Source organism: Tachyglossus aculeatus, chromosome X1 (genome assembly GCF_015852505.1).
Source record: "Tachyglossus aculeatus isolate mTacAcu1 chromosome X1, mTacAcu1.pri, whole genome shotgun sequence".
Lineage (NCBI taxonomy): Eukaryota > Metazoa > Chordata > Mammalia > Monotremata > Tachyglossidae > Tachyglossus > Tachyglossus aculeatus.
Genome location: NC_052101.1, coordinates 83737711 through 83754855, shown reverse-complemented (window position 1 = coordinate 83754855; position 17145 = coordinate 83737711). Strand labels below are relative to the sequence as shown.

General features: G+C 42.7%; 2 protein-coding genes across 8 annotated transcripts in view; one reads left to right on the top strand and one right to left on the bottom strand.

Moving 5' to 3' along the window:
- The window catches only part of CFAP92 (cilia and flagella associated protein 92 (putative)), an 84071-nt gene extending 76169 nt beyond the window's left edge, over positions 1–7902 (top strand). For 5 of the 6 annotated variants that reach the window (XM_038740824.1, XM_038740822.1, XM_038740821.1 and 2 more), the window contains one exon: positions 7661–7902. In XM_038740824.1, coding sequence (XP_038596752.1) covers positions 7661–7676 — 16 coding nt within the window. In that variant the 3' untranslated portion in view covers positions 7677–7902. Of the gene's footprint in view, positions 1–3051; positions 5344–7660 lie in introns of those variants that run through there. The other variant, XM_038740823.1, reaches the window with a different exon arrangement.
- ACAD9 (acyl-CoA dehydrogenase family member 9) overlaps positions 5337–17145 on the bottom strand; it is a 55197-nt gene continuing 43388 nt past the window's right edge. For both annotated transcript variants that reach the window (XM_038740826.1, XM_038740827.1), the window contains 6 exons: positions 14066–14145; positions 11434–11560; positions 10324–10401; positions 8207–8335; positions 7264–7336; positions 5337–5607 (listed from right to left, as the gene is read on the bottom strand). In XM_038740826.1, the coding sequence (XP_038596754.1) occupies positions 5507–5607; positions 7264–7336; positions 8207–8335; positions 10324–10401; positions 11434–11560; positions 14066–14145 (588 nt within the window). In that variant the 3' untranslated portion in view covers positions 5337–5506. The remainder of the gene's footprint in view (positions 5608–7263; positions 7337–8206; positions 8336–10323; positions 10402–11433; positions 11561–14065; positions 14146–17145) is intronic.

Genomic DNA, 17145 nt, shown 5'->3' with positions numbered 1-17145 from the left:
GAGACGGGAAGGATGGTAGTGTGGTCAACAGTGATGGAAAAGTCAGGGAGAGGGCAGGGTTTGGGAGGGAAGATAAGGAGTTCAGTCTTGGACATATTCAGTTTTAGATGGCGGGCAGTGAGCTCACTTTTAGACAGTGAGCCCGTTGTTGGGTAGGGACTGTCTATATATGTTGCCAACTTGTACTTCCCAAGCGCTTAGTACAGTGCTCCACACACAGTAAGCGCTCAATAAATATGATTGAATGAATGAATGTGGCCTGTGGTAGCATTGCCTCTCCTTCGCACCTGGGCCCCAAATATCAATCAGTGGTATTTCTCCAGCACTTACTCTGTGCAGACCACTTGAGAGTACAATAGAATTAATAGGCCCGATCCCAGACCTCAAGAGTTTACAGAGAGACAGACACTACAATAAACCTCAAGAAGGGGAAGCAACCGAGAATAAAGATTATGTGCATAGGTGCTGTGGGGTTGGGGTGGGTACCCGAGTGCTTAAGGAATGCAAATTTGAGTGCTTACAAGTCAGTCAGTCATTCCTATTTATTGAGCGCTTACTGTGTGCAGAGCACTGTATTAAGCACTTGGGAAAATACAGTATAACAATAAACAGACACATTCCCTGCCCACAACAGAGGGAAAATAGAGTGGAGAGATGAGAGATTAGTCAGGGAAGGCTTCCTGGAGGAGATGAGGGCTTTGACAATGGGGGGGAGTGGTGGTCTTTTGGCCGTGAAGGCAGTGGGGAGGGCGTGAGCCAAGGGGTTGACAGTAAGACGGATGAGATCGAAGCACAGTAAGTAGGGGTAGGGTTACAGGAGTGAAGTGTGCAGACTGGGTTGTAGTGGGAGAGGAGCAAGGATAAGTCGTGGGGCTGATAAGAGCTGATTGAGGGCCTTAAAGCTGGTGGTCAGGTTTCTGCTCGATGCAGAGGGGAATGGGCAACCATTGGAGGATTTTGAAGAGCGACGAAGTGCACAAAACAATCCTTAAGACAAATGATCCAGGCAGCAGAGTGAATTATGGACCAGAGAGGCTAGAGGTAGGAGGTCAACAAGAAGTGCTCGGCAGTTTGGGTGGAAAGGAAGGAGTGAATGGTGGAGGAAAAGCTGTCAGGATTTGGTGAGTCTGAATATGCAGGTTGAAATAGTGGCGTCGAGTATTACACCAAGGTTGTGGGCTTGTGAGACAGGGAGGATGGTGGTGCTGTGTAGTGATGGGAAAGTCTGGGGAAGGGGACGGTTTTGAATAGGATGATGAGGAGTTCTATTTTAGACATGTTAAATTTGAGATGTTGGTGGGACATCCAAGTAGGGATGTCCTGAAGGCAGGAGGAAATGCAAGGTTGCAGAGGAGAGGGGATGGGCCAAATGAGGCAGATTTGGGAGTAATTTGTGTAGAGATGGTAGTCGGAGTTAATAATAATAATAATAATGGTATTTGTTAAGCGCTTACTATGTGCAAAGCACTGTTCTAAACGCTGGGGAGGTTACAAGGTGATTAGGTTGTCCCGGGGGGGCTCACAGTTTTAATCCCCATTTTACAGATGAGGTAACTGAGGCCCAGAGAAGTTAAGTGAGTTGCCCAAAGTCACACAGCTAACAGTTGGCGGAGCTGGGATTTGAACCCGTGACCTCTGACTCCAAAGCCCGGGCTCTTTCCACTGAGCCACGCTGCTTCTCTAAGTTGTGGGAGTTAATGAGTTCTCTGAGGAACTGAGTCTTGAGGGGACCCCCACCACACACACACACACACACACAGGGGATGAGGCAGAGGAGCCAGGAAAAGAGACAAAGGAGGAGCATCCAAAGAGGAGAACCAGTAGATGACAGTGTGGGTAAAACAAAGGTTAGATTGAATTTCCAGGAAAAGGTGGTGGTCCAGTGTCAGAGGCTGCTGAGAAGTCAAGGAGAATTAGGATGGAATAGTGTGTTAGATTTGAAAAGGAAGAGGTCATTGGTGGCCTTGGAGAGAGTGGCCTCACTGGAGTGGAAGCAGGATTGTAGAGGGTCGAGGAGAGAATTGGAGAAGAGGCAGGAGTAAACAACTTGTTCCAGGAGCTTGGAGAAAGAAAGATGGGATGATGGCTAGAGGGTGCAGTAGGGTCGAGAGAGGGTTGTATCTTTTTGTTGTTTTTTTAGGATAGGAGACAGGTGGACATGTTAGAAAAAGGAAGGGAACTATCAGAGAGTGAACTGTTGAAGATGGGGGTCAGGGAGGGAGTAGGGCAAGTGTTTTAATAAGGGGTGAAAGGATGGGATTAGAGGGGTATGTGGAGAGGGTAGATCTTGAAAGCAGGCAGATCTCTTGAGATACAGCTGGGAAGGATGAGGGAATGGGGCTGGGACTGGGGAGGTGAGGGCAAGAGTTTGGGGAGTTCACTCCTAATGGTTTCAATTCTAAGTAGATGGCAAGATCATCAGAGGTGTGAGGTGGGAAAGGCAGAAGCACTGGGGTGGGAAGGGTTTAAAGAGGAAGTTAAGGCAGGAGTAAATGGTGCTGGTAGAGAGTGTAGAAGTATTGGTGCTGGGTGAGCTCTAGCAGGTGAGGGTGTTTGAGATGGACAAGGTTGATCTGGGGCCTAGTTTTCTGCCAATAGCACCATCTTCCACTCCTGAAGAGAAAAAAAAGACAGTCTTTGGCCCCTAGGGAGAACACATTCAGTGGGTGCTGAAATGAGAGAGGTAGGTTAAAAGTGGGAGTCATGGGCAGGAAAGGGTAAGTAACTCTTTCTCCACCCCAGTGTTGCCCATGCTCCATGCCTCTTCCTCACTTCTCTGTGATGGTAAGGGGTGGTCTCTCAGCACAAGGCCCAACCACCTGGGCTTGGTGAAAAGTCAGGGTCAGGTCCCTTAGTGATTGCCCCCAAACAGTCCCCATAAAGCAGCAGCCAGGAGGCCCAACATGGGACTGAAGCGCTGCCTGCCGGTGCCTCCCCTGAGCCTTTCCTCTTCTGTGAATGGGGGGCTGGGAGGAGAGAAAGTAAGTGGAAGGAGGTAAGGACATGAATGAGGAACCTACTGGGTTGCTGCTTCTCTCTCCATCACCACAGGAGATAAACATGACAGGGTGAAGAGATGATGGGCCCCCTCCTGCTAGACTTCCCAAATCATCTACTGCATGGACAGGAGGAAATATTCTAGGCCCTGTTCTCAGCTGCCCCCAAGAACTTGCACCACTCCTCACAGCTGACAGCATACCACCAGCTGCTACTATCATTCATGGTCAGGTTACATGGTTTAAATGTTGGTGTTCTCATTCATTTGTTATTAAGGCCTCACCAAGGATGGTTATTTGTAAATTGACTAAGTCCATTTGGCAATGATAATTTCTTTGGGGGTTCAACTATAACTAAAACAAAAAACACATGTGGGGGAGGGGATCAGGTTTAAAAAATGCTAAAGAGCCACACCCTATTTGTACCCACATAAGTTTATAGTAATTTTTACCAGCTTGTCAAAGGTATCTTTTAAAGTGTCTTCCTTCATGATGTTTTTATCAAAAGTGCTGCTCTCCTACTGCTTTGTTTCCAGCGTGCTTAGTTATGAACAGCCCTTGGCTTACAAGAGAAAAAATGAAACTGTTGAAGATTTTGCTTTGCCCTGCTTACCCCCATTGGTTATACCTTCTGGGACAGTTTACCTGATATGGTGTAGAACATTGGTGAGATGGTAAAAGCTAAAAATTGTAGCAAGAAATTACTTCTTGCTTAATCCTGGGTGTTGATTTTTTGGATTCAAATGTGTAATACAGATCAAGCAAAGTGATACAAGTTTTATCTAACTAAGGTTGCTGTGGTAAAGATAAAAATAAAACATACTTAAAGACGGTACTGAGTAGGCTGTGAAAAAGAGGCTCAGCTAGATTAAGGGTTTTAACTAGCATCAATTTTGAATAGTCTCGATAGATTACACACCCCCTCTGACTAATAGAGGCAGGTAAGTACCTCAGCTGTGGCACACACTTTGCTCACAAGGTAACCAGCCACTCCACAGTGCCTAGGTTCTACAGTTTTTCCAACCTGTGGTAGCAGACAGAAGGGGAGGGGTGTTACTGCAGCATGAGACAAGAGTGATAGTATTCATATTTAATCAAGCAACTAGCACTAAAACTACACTGTTAACTTTAATCCATTAAGGAAGGTGTAGAGGACTAGAGAGATAGTGAGATCTTCAACTATGATCATACGCACAACCCAAGCATGTAAAGGTTTGGGCTGGGACTGTCTCGGGTAGATGACAGGAACTGGAGTAGCATTGGGCACCCTCATTCTCTGGTGATGTATTATGGCACCCCAGCTTGGAAGTAAATTGAGGGCACGGTGCCAGGCATGCTGAGACTTGACTCCAGATACATTAGTGTCATCCTGGTGACTGTCTAGTTTGGAATAGCTATTAAAAAGGCCTTCCCGTGCCCAAAGTAAACCTGGCAATTTAGTTAATATGCAAAGTAGATATACAGGGGCTTGGTGGGTTGAATGGTAATTTTAGAGCTGAGCTGTTATAACACAACCAAAATAACTTTTTCACTAACAGGTTTTGGGTTTTTTTGCAGGAAAGTTTAGTTTAGGATGAAGTTAAGATACATAGGGGCTGGGTGTGTTAAATACTAACCTTAGAGCTGAGCTGTTTAGCACAACCAGAATTACTTTTTCACTAATTTTTTTTGGAGAGTTTAGAGAGTTTTTAGAAGAGTTTAGTTTAGGACAAAATAAAGTTCTTTGAACCCTTTTTGCTCAAAGCTGTTCAATGAATATTGCAGAAAGAGTTTCTATGTGAACAGGGGGTGGGGTTTTACCTTTTCATCCTAATTAATCCTTTAGCTAGAAGGACTCTTGGACCTCTACCAGGAGACACATGGAAGCAACTGCTGAGAAAAACCATCAGCTGTTAATCAAGATGTCATTAAATCCAAGTTTGAGCTACACCCCTCTTCCTTCCACCCCCTACCTAATACCTTAGTTTGGAGTTATCACCCATTAGTATTTCAGTGAGTTAGTAGAGGTGACATGTTATTTATGATATTTTATTACTACAATTTCAGGTTGTATAATAAGTTTTAAGTGAACCATTCCTTTAACTGCCTAAGGAAAAGCAAGGGGGTGGAAAGTAGAGAGGCAAGGAGATCAGAAAAGATGATAAATTCTCAATAGTAAGCACTTTGATTCATAAAATCTGATCAAACTGCAGCAGCCTTGGTACTAGAGAACCTCACCCTTTACCACAGTTTTTCCTCTGCTTCTTCTTTTAAGTGTAATTAACTAATTATCTGTACACCATTAATACTAACACAAAGTAGCTTAACACCTTGCTTTCTGTAAAGAAACCAGGCAGAAAAGGCAATGTAAAAGTTTAATTAAATAATTTAAGAAAAAACATCTTTTGATTGTTACATTTCTTTGTCTTGTGATAAAACACTTTCACATTCAGGCCCGTTGAAAGCTGTGGGCTTATTTACTTAGCAGTAGACAATCCCATTTTATCAAGTTGCTATTTTTTTCCACCTCTTCAGCACGTCCTTTCTAGGGGATGCGAACAAATAAAGGCTCTTTTTTCCAGTACCTCTTCTGCAACTTTTTTAATTTGTTCATCTAGATTTTCAGGAGATGCTAAAGAAAAATAATAGAATTAAAATTCAGTAAGCACTTGAACACCTCCATTCAGCATAAGATCTTTAAGCATCATCTCTCACCTATCACACATCACTGCACTTGAACTATCTGAAACCCCACAAGAGCTCTTACGTTTGCCTGGACATACAACGGTGGAGAGGGCTAAGCCACTTTAAAATGTGATATCATTTGAGACAATAAAAATGTTCTCTTTCAAATGGAAGAGATGGATGAGGGTCATCCCTAACCACAGCAGAGTGGGGCTTTTAGCATGTGTTAACCTGCTAATTAAAAATAGAATGCCAACAACTCTCGTCACCACCTCTCTCAAAAGATTATTTGAGCACCAAGGTTACCAGATAGAGCCACCACTAAACAATGAGTTTAATGACTGGTTGGCTCACTACCTCCCTGCGGTCTTGTTCCATCCAAATGGCTTAGGTTCCCCCATAAGCCCACTCTGAGGAGGGGTAGTCCAAACCAGCTCTACCAGACTCTTAGGTCTTCACAGGCCAGAGAGATGGGAAAGGGGGTGGGATGTGGGTGGCTAGTATCTTTGAGGGCAGGGACTCTTTTACTTCTATATGCCCCAAGGCTTCAATAAATCCAGACGATGGTGATGAGGGCAGGGAGGGAGGAGGGTTCGGATTGTTGCTCCAGGAACTGTAAGGGTGATGGAATCCAAGGCAGGACTGCTCCTAAGATATGCCCCTGGAACAGGGTGGAAACCAGCCCTTTCAAGGACTGCAAGAGGGCTGGACTTGCTGCTTCTGCTGGATGTTACTAGTCAATAACTAAACCAAGCCAAAACAAAATGGTTAACGTTTTCAAAGTTTATGGGCTGGGTCAGTGACATCAATCATGATGGACCTTGCCAGCTTCTTTTCATTCATTCAAATGTATTTTTTTGCGATTTGCTCTTTTTTTGCTCTTCTTGCCACTTGGAGGAGCAAACTTGAGAAGCAACATGACATAGTGAATACAGCATGGGCCTGGGAGTCAGATGGGCAGGGACTGTCACTCTTTATTGTTGTACTGTGCTTTCTCAAGCACTTAGTACAGTGCTCTGCACACAATAAACACTTAATAAATACAACTGAATGAATGAATAATCCCAGCTCTGCCACTTGACTGCTGTGTGACCTTAGGCAAGGCATTTCACTTCTCTGGGCCTGTTATCTCATCTGTAAAAGGGGGATTAAGACTGTGAGACCCACGTGGGACAACCTGATCACCTTGTATCCTTCCCAGTGCTTAGAATAGTGCTTTGCACATACTAAATGCTTAACAAATACTATAATTATTATTATTTCAGCAATACTGTACTTCTGGTAGTTCCAGCCAGGAACTAAGACCTTTTTATAATTTTGTAAGACAGATGTTGGCATTATTCAGAAAGAAGTTGAATTAAGCTGCATGGTTTGGGTCAAATAATATACAAATGAAATACTCTGTTTAGGTTTAAACTGATCAGAGGCAAAACTTTTGTTTTTTTCCAAGGGGGAAAAGTAAGGAACTAGGAGGCGTGGGAAGTGGAATTGAGTTTGCCCAGACTGTATAGCAAGAGAATTGATCGCCTCTCTCACTTCAAAAAAAAAAAAAAAAAAGTCTTGTTTCTCTTTGTGGAAATAAACCACCGTCCAATTAACTTACATTTGCCCAATTGAGCCAGCAGATAAAGATTCTGGAAATATGCCTCTGTGCAGAAAATGTTGGTGATCAGAATCTGTCAAAAACAAATTAAAAAAGGATTAATAAACCAAGATAAAATGGCAGGCCCAGATTACAGATTGACTGATGAGATGCATACTAATGAAGACAAGTATCCACTGTTACTATTTAATCTTTAAGCCCTGATTAGTGTTTTAAGTGTTGTTACACAAGTGATTTTGGGGGATAGTGGTGGGGAGGGTAGAGGAGAGTGTTAACTCCTTGTGGGCAGGAATTGTGTCACTTTTTTCTGTAATATTTTCCCAGGCAGAGTTGGCACTCACTAAACTCCATCACTATGTAGGCTAGTAAAAGATTTATACTGTCTTGTTTTTCACAGGAAGCATTTTCTATAAACTATGCAAGACTAACATGAGGAGCAGTTCTACTTGGTGATTGTGTTAAATCCCCAGATCTTCCTGTGTTGTTTAATGAATTACAGGCAATAAAGCTGGTTTCAATACCTCTGTGTTTATACAGAAAAAATAATTTCATTATCATTTAACTGCAGTATCTCAAGTCAAAAGGCACTTCAAATTTTTAATAAAGATGGTCTAGAAAAAGTAAATTTCAGCATTTCGCTTGTTATGCATGGATATAACACTAGCACACATTTTCACCCCTTATACATAATTAGGTGTAATGAAAAACCTACCCTTGGATTGAAAGAGGACAATGGAAGATTGCGGAAAATGACTAAGTAATGCTGTATCACTTGGGTACGGTTTCTTTTTAATTAAACTCAAATCATGATTAAAAGAAAGGTTACTTGAATTCAATTCCACAAGAAGATTGTTCTCTAAATGTCATGAAATCCTCTTCGTGACTCCGACCCAGATGAGGTAACCATGAACGTGACTGAGGTGGACTTCAGCAAGCGGCTCACCTCATGGTCATGGTTGCGCAGGCCGATCCGGATTGAGCGACTAGCCCGGGACAGGACTGCTGTCATTGCATACAGGTTAATGATGACATCGGCCAATCTCTTCATAATCATCTGCTCTTCAATTATAGTCTAGTGACAGTCAGAAAAAAAAAACATTCTTTTTACATTAAAGCACATTCATGATCATACACACACACACACACACACACACACACACACAATTGTTAAGCACTTTCTAACTGGGGTGCAGCATGGCCTAGTGGCAAGAGCACGGGCTTGGGAGTCGGAGGTCATGGGTTCTAATCCCTGCTCCACCACTTGTCTGCTGTGTGACCTTGGGAAAATCATATAACTTCTCTGTCCCTCAGTGGCCTCATCTGTAAAATGGGGACTGAGACTGTGAGCCCCATGTGGGCTCCAACCTGATTGCCTAGTACCTACCCCAGTGCTTAGAATTTGGCACATAGAATTTGGCTTAGTGCTTGATGCACAGTAAGTGCTTAATACCATAATTATTATTATTATTAATAGGATAATCAGGTTGGATACAGTCCCTGCCCCAATTGGGGCTCACACTCAATCCACATTTTCAGATGAAGAAATTGAGGCACAGAGAAGCTAAGTGACTTGCCCAGGGTCACACAGCAGACAAGTGGCAAAACTGGGATTAGAACCCATGTCCTCTGACTCAGAACACTTGCTTTTGATTGGCTCCTTTAAACAGGAATTAAATGAAAGTCTCTAGAGAAGACAATTCCACTGTGATTTCTGCACAATCCAGGTTTAAATTTGTTCCTATCTGATTGCAATTTCACTTCTAAGGAGACAGAGGAGAAAATCTCATTGCAAAGCCTTGATTTATCTTTATCATTCACTGGGCCCTCTAGCCTTTAGTCTTTACCTCTACTAGAAAAAGAGCTGTAAAAAACTGTTGTGTAAATCAAATCACTCCTTATCCACTCAGGCTGTGTGCTCACTTCCAAGAGGAAGTCTGCCAGACTTATTACAAGGACCCTAAACTCTTATGGCAAAATAGCACTCTGAGAAGGAAGGGCAAAACTTACTTCCAAGGGATCGGTTATGCAGACAAATCATAAGTAGAAAAGTGTATGCCCTACATTGACTTGACCTTGGGGAAGCAATTACGTAAACACCAGGAGCAGGTCACGGGGTCCCAGTCTTATTTCTAAAAACCAGGCTAATTACTGCTTCATTGTTCCCTTCGCTTTGGGTGGTAAATTGGAAGGGCTGACTGGAAATCCTGCAAGTGTACCTCCCAGTTGCAAAAGCTGTCTGAGGCATTACGGGTGGGCCAAAGCGTGGACATTTGGAGCCATCGGCCTCCAGTAAAAAGGAACTGGGTCCAACACAATTGCAATATGGTAAGAATTGCCTTTCATATGAGAGATTAACCAACAATGCAACTGCAGGTAGAAATGCTACAACCAAGTAAGTTTGCCATCTGACAGAGAAACACCTAGCACGGTATTTTGCCAGATGGATCAGGAACACCAGGAAATTCCAAACAATTGTGCTCCTTTTTCCTGGTCTACCTTTCCCCCTTGAAGGGTACACTAGTAAATGAAATGACTCACAACAATAAGTTTTTGACTTATTGGGCCATAAATTGTTCCTTGGCCAGAACAGCTAGGCAACTAGCTAGTCTCAAGGCTGCTGCTGGGTCATTACTGTCACAACTTTAAACAATGTGGCACAGCACCTGGTTTTTTGAGGCACTCAGGAATGAGGTGATGCTGAGCAAAGGATTCAGCACACCTAGGGTCTTAAGAGGCAGAGTTGGAAGCAGCAAACAGGAAACCAACTGTTACACTTGCGCAATGGTGGCACATGGGTGTCAGCCCATTCCATACATGTGGATTATGCAAATGGCCAGTAATCTCATTTTGGAAAAGAAAGGACAATTTATACACCGATCATTTGAGCTTGAGTCTCAGCAGCACAGACTATTCCACTAGCGCTTGGCCGTCTACCATCTGAAACCAATCCCAGTGACCACTTGATTCAACCAAGTTAACTTTCTCTAGCCTCATCGCTGGCCAGAGTATTCGATGCATAAGCAGGCAGTCCGACCTGCAGATAGATCATCAGTCAGCTACCTTGCCAAACCTCGCCAGCAGTGCTTCAACTGTTCTACCAAAATAGTAAACATTTTCTTCAAGTTTGTTGGCACCCTCCTGTAAGGAAAACAGAGGAGGCTTAGAGTTAATTAGCCTTAAGATATTGTTCTTGCTTTCTGCAAAAGAAACAGCCTGGCACATCTCACCAGGGCCACTAGAGAGCAAATAGCTGTGGAGTGCTATATGTCTTTATATTGAGAGATTTGCTCCCTCTCCACTGTTGCTGGAGACAATGACTAGATGCCACCCTGCTTTCCCAGTGAGGAAGAAAATGGCGGGGCTTTGTCGGGCAACAGGAGTTCCTATGCATAATTCTGCCCAGAACTATGCCCACTGTTGTAGCCCTGATCAGAAATGACTTTCCAATCAATCGTATTTATTGAGTGCTTACTGTGTGCAGAGCACTGTACTAAGCACTTGGGAAGGTACAATATCACACAGTTGGTAGACAGGCTCCCAGTGCACTTCACTCTACAGAGCAATCACCTGAGTGGAGAGAGGCCTTCTGAACTGCGGAAGAGGTGATTTTCCACCAAGCACTTACACAATTTAATTACACATTATTTAACACCACATAAACAACTCCCCCAAACTCTATGCAATTTAACCAAGGAAACATCTCTTGTACTTTCAATCCAATTTATTTGTGTTCAGTGTAGTGCTTTGTCCCGCTCCCTGCCAGGCAAATTAATTCAATAAACTCTACCAAACTAATTTTTAAAATAATTAACTTCCCCACTCATAAAATAAGCTTAGCCCTTTAATTCCTGGGACTTTGCTGTCTAGAAAATATAGACTGTATTAACACGTATATAGAATGTTAAAAAATTAAACTCACAAACTCCATTTCCCTCAAGTTACTTGCAGAAAAGATTCAACGACACTGAACTATATGAGCCAATCGAAAACCATTAGGGCTGTTTGGGGACAAAGGTAACCAAAGTGGGGAATTTCCCAGGGCAAAAGATTCCTGATTTTATGTCACTCTGCCCTGAAGCAACTGCCCCCCTAACCAGCTGCTTGCCAATGTGTTGGATGGACTTCCAGTGTTTCCCGTCCACTTAAGAACATAAGCCATTTGCTACTCACCCATAAGGTGGGATGCACTACTCCATTTTTCCCAGTCAGGCCCAAATCTACAGTCCGGCCCAAACTGTCGCGCAGTTTTCTCCCTATCTCCTCGAGTGCAACAGTCACATTTCCCTGCTTCATTTCGCTGAAACAAAAGGAAAAATGGCACACACCAATTTTATTCCATTTGCATTCATGCCAATTCATTTCCAGTGGTACTAAAGAGAATATCTATCCTGAGAATAAAATGGACTGTCCTAAAGCTAACAGCTGCAGAAAGGGCATTGATTCAGGATTACCTCACAAGATCTGACACCTTTAATGCGTTGAGAAGACTTTATATAAGGCTACAGAATAATGAGCAATAATAATAATAATAAAGAAAAAGAAGCCACATATGTAGAATTTGTAAGGGAGGCATTGTGGCTTAGTGGTAAGGATGTAGGGCTGGAAGTTAGGTGACCTGGGTTCTGGTCCCTGCTTTGCCAATGGCCTGTTGTGTGACAGTGGGCAAGCCACTCTACCTCTCTGGAACTCAATTTCCTCATATGGAAAATGGGGATAATCATTCCTAATTCTCCGTAAGGATAAAATGAGAAAATCAAGGTTAAAGTGCTTTGGAAAACTACATTCACTCATTCAATCATATTTATTGAGCATTTACTCTGTAAAGAGCACTGTACTAACTGCACATTCCCTGCTAGCCTTAGATAAAAAAAAAAAACAAGATATTTTTCATTCCACTCTGCAGGACTTCATGAAACAAAAGACTTACAAACTCACGCAAGTCACCACAGTCATCTAATGACTCTTTCGACACACACTTTATATATCTGAACATGGGCTTCAAATTACTGAAGAATCAAGCTCATTTTTATATTCGTAACGACAAATAGTACTTTAAACGGCTTTCTTAGCTATTTATTCCTATCTGATTTGGTGCTTTGTCTCTTCCCTGACAAGCTGCAACCACTCCAACTCATGTTAGTGCTTCCGAATGCAAAAGAAGAATCAAGCTCATTTTTATATTCGTAACTACAAATAGTACTTTAAACGGCTTTCTTAGCTATTTATTCCTATCTGATTTGGTGCTTTGTCTCTTCCCTGACAAGCTGCAACCACTCCAACTCATGTTAGTGCTTCCGAATGCAAAAGGATTTAGGGAATAGGGTAGCTTCTCTTCTGTTCGGATGTGCAGTTGCTCTTTTGGGGAAAGGTCTCACACACACACACACACACACACACACACACACACACTGGTCATGGGGCATCATCACAAAGGAGTCAAAAAGAACAAAACATTTAGAGCAAGTCATGGTCATTACATGGATCTAGATGCAGCCCTAGAAAGTGTGCAACACAGTGCAGACACTACTCTGAAGGAAATGTTTCTTTGTTCTGATTATGGGAAGCAGTGTGGCCTAGTGAAAAGAGTCGAGTCAGAGGGCCTGGGTTCTAATCCCAGCTCTGCCACTTGCCTGCTGTATAACCTTGGGCAAGTTATGTCACTTCTCTGGGTCTGTTTCCTCATCTGTAAAATGGAGATTAAATCCTATTTCCACCTACTTAGGCTGTGAGCCCCACATGGGACAGGGACTGTGTCCAACCTGATTATCTTGTATCTACCCAAGTGCTTGGTACAGTGCTTGGCAAGGATTATAATTATTATAATTCATTATTTCTCTTCCGCATTTAGAAAGACACAATGAAAGGCAGAAGTGATTGAGTTTCCTGCAGCCGTCAGGTGGCCAGAGGGACTGTTTTGGCTGCTTTTTACACATTTTACTTTTTTTAAAAAATCTTTTCAATATTTTGACAGTTGATGTCAAAGACCAATGCAATTTCTAGAAGCTTAAGAAATACATCAAATCCTATAGGACCCTGCCATTTGAAACAGAATCTGAAAAGTTTTGGTATCTTTAGCTCTGGGAGAAGTTTAGTAAGAAAGAGGTGATATTTAGAGGTTTACAAAGGTCTTTCCATCTCTCAGATCTCGCACTTTGGACAGTGTTTGTTTTGGGAATGCAAGTGCATTGAAAGGCAGAATACAGGAATAATAAAAAGAACCTGGTCTTTTAGTTACCTGAATGCAACTCTGTCCCTCCAGTTAATGATAATTATGGTGTGCATTAAGCACCTACTAGATGCTAAACACTGTGTTAAGTACTGGAGTAGATACATGAGAATCAGACTGGAAACAGTCCCTGTCCCACTCAAGGCTCACAATCAAAGAGGAAGGGAGCCAAGTATTTTACCCCGATTTTACAGATGGGGAAGGAAAACTGGGGCAAAGAGGGGTTAAAGGTCTCACAGCAGGCCAGTGGCAGAACTGGGACTAGAACCTAGATCTCTTGATTCCCAATCCTGAACATTTTCCACTGCTGCCAATGTGGACATTTACCTCAGAGGAAATCATACCAACCATTCCCTCACTTCTGAAGGGCTTCTCTCCCCATTTCTTCTTCCTCTCTAATGCTACTGTCTTAAACTGGGGGTGGTTAGAAGAAGGGTTAGGGCGGAGTGGACAGAACAAGCCTGGCTATGCTATGCTCCATGTTTCTATGAAAAAGGGGTTAGAGTTAAAATGGTGGTGGTGGGGGGGCTAGTGTTTTGTTTTTTTTCCAAACATGGATGTTGGAAAAGGACATACTTTAGTCTTCTTGTTAAAATTTTTCCTGCATGTTGCAGTCCAGTCAAAGCAATATACATGCGGAGAATTTCATTTGTTCCCTGTAACAGAAAATTCAGTGTGAATAAATTCAAGCAGAAGTTCCTTAAATGCATTACTTCTCTATAAATGCCTACCAAATCAGTTTTAAATAGCCAAATATCTGTCGGTTAGCTACGACTCTCCCCCACCAACTCAATCTTAAATTCACTTTGATAAATTTTCTTCAGTGCTTCTGACTGGGAAATGACTTTACTGTTGAAGAAAATATACAGAAATCAACAATATATGGAACCCAGTTAAGAAAAGAAAAAAGGCAGTTCACAGATGTGGCAAACACATTCAATGAATACTGTCTGGTACTTTCATAACACGCCACTAGGTGGTACCGTCTGATAGGGCTAATGCAGGGCTAATGAATTCCCTATAGAATCAGATTGGAACACTTCTTGAGATCAACTTCGGCTCATTTGGTGTCTACCTTGAAAACAATGAAAAGCAGAATGAACTCTTTCACATAAACATGTATATATCTTGTTTAAAGCATCTAAAATCAGACCATTATTCTAAAATGCGGTTGTCTTAAAATAGCTTCTTTTTCCTCAATAAGTCATTCACCATGCAACTAGTGGAGGCTCAGAAAGGAAACCTCCCCCTAAACCGACCTTCTTTTATACATTATTACTGAGCAGTGTTCGTATTTTAGCTTTAGTAGAAATGGCACTATATGCATCCCTATCATCTAAGGCTTTTTACCCAGAAAATGAAAGCAGTTTCACCTAATAACACTTAAGTGGGTGGGATCCAAATATCAGTTGCTCTTTTAGATAAAAATTGAAGCATTAAGGTTTCATGGAGAATGCCTTTTTCAAGGATAACAACCTTGGTAAAACAGAGCAAAGAAAGGAGCAAGATAGATTGGTGGTGTGGAGCACAATTAGATTATAGGTGACATTTTTCCTCTTTCGGGGGAGAGGTTAAAGAAAAAATCGTTCACTAAAATTAAAAAGAAAGTGAATTCACATCAATGCAACTTTTAAAAGCAGCAGGCAGAAGAACATGAGAAAGTGAAATGGGTCTGTTAGAGGACCCATTCCTGACTTCTTCGGCCCTACTCAAGACACCTTTTAGAAAGAAGCAGGTAGCACAAAAGACCTCGAGTGAGAGAAATGCAGAAAATACATCCACTGGATCAGCCAATTCTAGCCCAACTCAAAACACTGGGGGTTTTAAATTCATCAATCCACTGCATTTATTGAGCTCCTACTGTGTGCAGAACACTGAACTAAGTGCTTAGGCAATTACAACAGAATTAGTAGACATGATCCCTGCCCTCAAGGGAGTTTGCAATCTAGCAAGGGAGATAACAGACACTTAAAAAATTACAGAGTAATAGACTACATAAGACATGTACTTTCCCAATCACTTAAGTACAGTACTCTGCACAGATAAATACCACTGACTGACTGCTCCAGCTCTGACCTCTTTCCTTCTCTGCAGTCCTGCACTTCCTTGTGCCTTCAGGACATCTCTACTTGAATGTCCCACAAACACCTCAAACCTCACGTTAACAGAACTTAAACAAAACTCATCTTTCCACTCAAACCCTATCCTCCCCTCAATTTTTCCATTACTTTAACCATCCTCCCTATTCCACAAGCCCACAACATTGGCATTACGACTCATCTGTCTTTCAACCCACACATTCAATGTGTCACCAAATAATAATAATGATGATGATGGTGTTTGTTAAGCACTTACTGTGTGCCAGGCACTATACTAAGCTCTGGGGTGGACACAAGCAAATCGGGTTGGATGCAGTCCCTTGTCCCACGTGGGGCTCACAGTCTCAATCCCCATTTTACAGATGAGGTTACTGAGGCACAAAAGTTAAGTGACTTGCCCAAGATCACACAGCAGACAAATGGCAGAGCCGGCATTAGAACCCATAACCGTTAGTTCTACCTTCACAACATCGCTAAAATCTGCCCTATCCTCTCAATCCAAGCACTCAAGCTATCTTGCCTTGACTACTGCATCAGTATCTTCACTGACCTCCCTACTTCCTGTTTCTCTCCACTCCAGTCCACACTTCACTCTGCGCCCAGTTCATCTTTCGAAAAAACGCTCAGTCCATGTTTCCCCACTCAAGAACCTCCAGTAGTTGTCCAACCACCTCTGCAAACAGAAACTCCTTCCACTGGTTTTAAAGCGCTCAATCACCTTACCCCCTCCTATAGTACCACCCTGATCTATTACAACCCACCCCGCACACTTTGCCCCTACAATGCCAACCTATTCCTTTACCTCAATCTCCTCTATCTCACTGCCAACCCCTGTCCACATCCTGCTTCTGGCCTGGAACTCCCTCCTCTTTCATACCTGAAAGACCACCACTCTTGCCATCTTCAAAGCCTTATTAAAATCACATCTCCTCCAAAAGGCCTTCCCCAACTAAGCCCTCATTTCCCATCCTCCCTCTCCCTTCTGCATTGCCCTCACACTTGGATATGTACCCTATAAGTACTTTTTTATGGCATTTATTAAGCGTTTACTATGTGCAAAGCACTGTTCTAAACATTGAGGAGGTTACAAGGTGATCAGGTTGTCCCACAGGGGGTTCACAGTCAATCCCCATTTTACAGATGAGGCAACTGAGGCACAGAGAAGTTAAATAACTTGCCCAAAGTCACACAGCTGACAATTGGTGGAGCCGGGATTTGAACCCATGACCTCTGACTCCAAAGCCCGTCCTCTTTCCCCTGAGCCACACTGCTTCTCTTGACATTCATTCCATTCCCTTCCCTACAAACTTAGGTACATACCTGTCTTATCCATAATGCCTGTCTCCCCTCTAAACAATATGGATTTTATGGGCAGGGAACATGTCTACCAGCTCTGTTGCAGTTTACTTGACCAAGCCCTTTAGTACAGTACTCTGTACACAGTCAGCACTCAATAAATATGACTGACTGATTGATGTACATAAGTGCTATCGGGTGGGATTTGAGTAACTAACTGCTTGGGAGACACAAGAGGGCTGGAGCAGCAGTTGGGGGGGA